Source organism: Podarcis vaucheri (assembly GCF_965113315.1).
Source record: "Podarcis vaucheri genome assembly, chromosome: 11".
Classification (NCBI taxonomy): domain Eukaryota; kingdom Metazoa; phylum Chordata; class Lepidosauria; order Squamata; family Lacertidae; genus Podarcis; species Podarcis vaucheri.
This window is the reverse complement of record NC_138749.1, coordinates 31,030,730-31,034,527: the sequence shown is the minus strand read 5'-3', so window position 1 is coordinate 31,034,527 and position 3,798 is coordinate 31,030,730. Positions and strand designations below refer to the sequence as shown.

Genomic DNA, 3,798 nt, shown 5'->3' with positions numbered 1-3,798 from the left:
CGACAAACCACCTCATACTTGTCTACCGTTCTTTCAAATATTTAAAAGCAAAATGTGCTATACTTATTGTCACCCTAAACTTTAGCATAACTTCTTTTCTCTTTAATGCAATACTTTAATGATGCCCACGCAGTTCTAGTGTGATTACCTTGCAAGGTGGGCACTTATTTGCGACACCGTCATAAAAACCTAAAAACTACAAACAATAACCCTCCCCCCCCCAATTATCTATTGTATAACCCTGGAGCGGGAGGAAACCCATAGCAATTGTGATGCGGTTGCAATGTAAAATACACTTTAGAAGTTCTTAAAAGAATCTACATTTATTTGATTCAAATACAAAAAAGGTGTATTTATAGAAGATTATAGCCTGCAGAAGGCTGAAATTATCCATCACCAAAACAGTTACTTTGTTTTCTTTGGTTAGTCATTGCTTGGGTTTACCCATGTATTTTTAAAATTTATTTGTGAAGGCTTGAAAATCGTATTATCACTGTTTGGAATAACATAGCAGTTCCTAAACCAGGTTCCATGAGTGAGGGACGTTTAATGCGGTCCAGAATTTAAGCTGGTTGGCGTCATGTCTGACTAGAAAGCAAGTCCCTTTCATTCCAGCTGAACTTCCCCAGAGAGAATTTTCAAGATGGCCGCGATCCTGAGTACCTATTTAGAAGCCCAACTTGAAAGCAAAGGAAAACTTTCTTCCTACTAAACCCGCATGTTTAGGGTACCAGTCCCATTGAGCAACATGGGGTCTAACATTAAATGAAGGGGTGGGGGTTAAGTAAAAGGGGGCGCCCTCCAACATTGCTAGATTGTGGAGGATTCTTCTGAGTTAATTATTTGGTGGAAAGACATTTTGCACTCTTTCTTTTCAAGCACAGATTATTAACCTACCCTGGATTAATTATTTTTTTAAAAAAATCGTATTCCCAGGATCATAATTATAGGTTAGAAGTTCATAGGGCAAAGCACTAAATAGGTGAAGGTCTAAAGCCAATTGTGGAATTAATTTTGTTGAAAATTTATTGCTTTATTTTCAAAAATGTGTAAAAAAAGTGGTTTTTTGTTGTTTTTGTTTTACAATTAGAATGGTACAATAATACTCGGCAGTAATTTTAACAATATTCCTGGTAAAGAATATTCACAAAGTATAAAAGAAAAGAAAAACTCCACAAGCCTATTATGATACAAAAACAAACACAGGTTAAAATAAGAATTGATAATCTCGACTTTCTTCTGTGTAAACATGTTAATTTTTTTTATATATATAAAAGTACATAAGACAAGTGAACTACAATGAAAGAAGATGGGTAAAGCTTCTTTTTGTCGTCCCCCCTTACTCCTATTCATCGTTATTTTTTTTGGGGGGGAATTGTTGTAGTTTAGCTGTAATTTAATTTAATCCTTGGACCCGGTAATCTCTGCCTTGGAATGATTTATTTAGAATGCGCGTGTTTGTTAAAGGAAATAATTAAGGGCCACTTCTTTGACATTTAATCTTTCTGCCTATGCAGCATATCGAAATGGCTTTGCATAAATAGGAGGTACTGAAGAGGACCGAGCCAGGTGGGCCGAAAGACAAAACAAACAAACAAACAAAATGTGGCCTAAATAAAAAATAGAAACAAAAAGTTTCTTTGCCTTCTTTAGCCGGGAAAAAAAAAGCAAAAACAGCCCCCACTGGGTCCTACCTTCGGCAAGACAGTTTTTTGTGTGTTTTGTTTTTAACAATTGGAAATCCTAGCAGTAAAGTTCTCGACGTTGGCCAAGGCCGCCCCTTGGTGCAAAGTCCCCAGCGAGGCGGCGACGGAAGAGGACGGAGGCGGCGGGGGCGGCGAGGCGAGCGCAGGCGACGAGGCCATCAGGGACCTGGCCAGGACCGGCAGGACGGCCGCCTGCGAGGCGCAGCTGCTGGCGGCCAGGGGACTCAAGCCACCGCCGCCGCCGCCGATGATGCTCTCGATGGAGAAAGGCGACCTGGCCAGCGCCGAGCTGCTCTTGGCGGCCGCCGCCTGCAAGGAGGCCGCGAGAGACGGGCTGAGCTGCGCCGGGTAGCCGAAGCTGGTAGTCCTGGCCAGGTCGGCCGCAGGAGACGCGGCGGCGGGCGGCAGCAGCGCGGGCGGCGCAGCCGGCAGGACGGGCCCGGCGGCCGGAGGAGGAGGAGGCGGCGGCCGCGCCTGGGGCTGGAAGGCGAAGAGAGCCGAGGGAGGCGGGTAAGGCGGCAGCTGCAGGCCGTAGGCGCAGCTATAGGGCCCGTAAGCGAAGGGGGCAGGCGGCGGAGGCGCGGGCGGCGCGTGCTGCTGCTGCTGCCGCGGCGGAGGCGCCTGGTTGGGGTGTTGCTGCGCCGCTTGGAGGAAGGCGGCGGCGGCGGGCTCGAGCCCCCTGAGGAGCAGGTCGGGCGGCTGCAGCAGCGGCTGCCTCTTGAAGCGCTTCCTGCGGCGCAGGAAGGAGCCGTTGTCGAACATGTCGGCCGACTCCGGGTCGAGCGTCCAGTAGTTGCCCTTGCCCGGGTTGCCCGGCTCGCGCGGGATCTTGACGAAGCAGTCGTTGAGCGACAGGTTGTGTCGGATGGAGTTCTGCCAGGCGGGGAACTTCTCGCGGTAGTAGGGGAAGCGGGCGCTGATGAACTCGCAGATCTCGCTCAGCGTCAGGCGCTTCTTGGCGCTCTGCAGGATGGCCATGGTGATGAGGGCGATGTACGAGTAAGGCGGCTTCACCAGGCTGTTCTTGGCGCCCGCCGAGACGCCGGCGCCCCCTGAGGCGCTTCGGAAAGAGCCCTGAGGGGAAGAGGAAGAGGAGGAGGAGGAGGAGGAAGGCGACCCGGAGCCGGGGGACTCTCCTCCTGGCCCGCGCGCCCCGGGCGCCTCAGGCAGCGAGGCGGCCTCCTCGTCCTCGTCCTCCGCGTAAGGCCGGCGGCGGAGGGGCTCGTCGTCGTCGTCGTCGTCCTCGTCGTCTCCCTCCTCGTCGTCGTCGTCGTCCCCCTCGCCCACCACGTCGATGTCTGTCTCCTCAGCCAAGGCAGACGCGGCGGCCTCGGACATCTCCGCGCTCAGAGTCATCGCGGGGCGCAGCCGGGCATGGGAGGAGGGGGCTGCCTGGCACAAGGCTGGCGGGGCGGCGAGGGGAGGGCGCCCCGGCTGGGCTCACACGCTTCGCCCCCCGCCCGCCCGCCCGCCCGCCCGCCTTCACGCCACGGCCGGAGAAGACAGCGGCGCGAGCGAGGCCGGCGGCGACCAGCCTCTCCAGCTGGGCACCTCCTCGGCGCTTCCCTCTTCCTCGTCGTCCTCCTGAGGAGAAGGCGCTCGCTCGCTGCTGCTGCTGCTCCCGCCGCCGCCGCCGCCGCCTCCCTCAGACATGAATGGGTCCAGGGTGGGAAAGGGAGAGCGACTACTATTGGGGAGGGAGAGCGGCGGGCGAGGCGGGCGGGGACGGGGTGGGGGGAAGAGGAGGAGGAGCGGGCGGCGCCCGCGAAGTCTTGAGCAAGATCTTGGCAGCGCCCGGGCTGAGGCCGAAAGGGGGCGGCCTTTCCTCTTGCCCGCCCGCCCGGGAGGGGGCCGTCACGTGGCTGGAAACGTCAGAGCCGCCGCTGAGAAAACATTCCAGGAATAAAAAAAGAAAAGAGGCGAGGGGGGGGGGAGAGAGAGAGAGACTCGGAATTGCGAGCGGGAGAGGAGAGCAAATAAATAAATAAGCGCCCATCTCGCGCCTTGAATAGCCCCATTGTTGAGCTTTAGGGTGGCGGAGGGAGCCGGGAGAGGCAGCCCTTCCATCTCCAGCGGGCTACTGCTATCCAGT

The 3,798-nt window shown here is 54.6% G+C and overlaps 1 protein-coding gene across 1 annotated transcript; it reads right to left on the bottom strand.

Annotated features, from left to right (window-relative positions):
• Positions 1 to 304: 304 nt before the first annotated feature.
• FOXD1 (forkhead box D1) lies at positions 305 to 3,538 on the bottom strand. Its single transcript, XM_082191792.1, has one exon. The coding sequence runs from the start codon at positions 3,060 to 3,062 to the stop codon at positions 1,728 to 1,730; it is 1,335 nt and encodes a 444-aa protein (XP_082047918.1). The 5' UTR covers positions 3,063 to 3,538; the 3' UTR covers positions 305 to 1,727.
• Between the last annotated feature and the right edge of the window lie 260 nt (positions 3,539 to 3,798).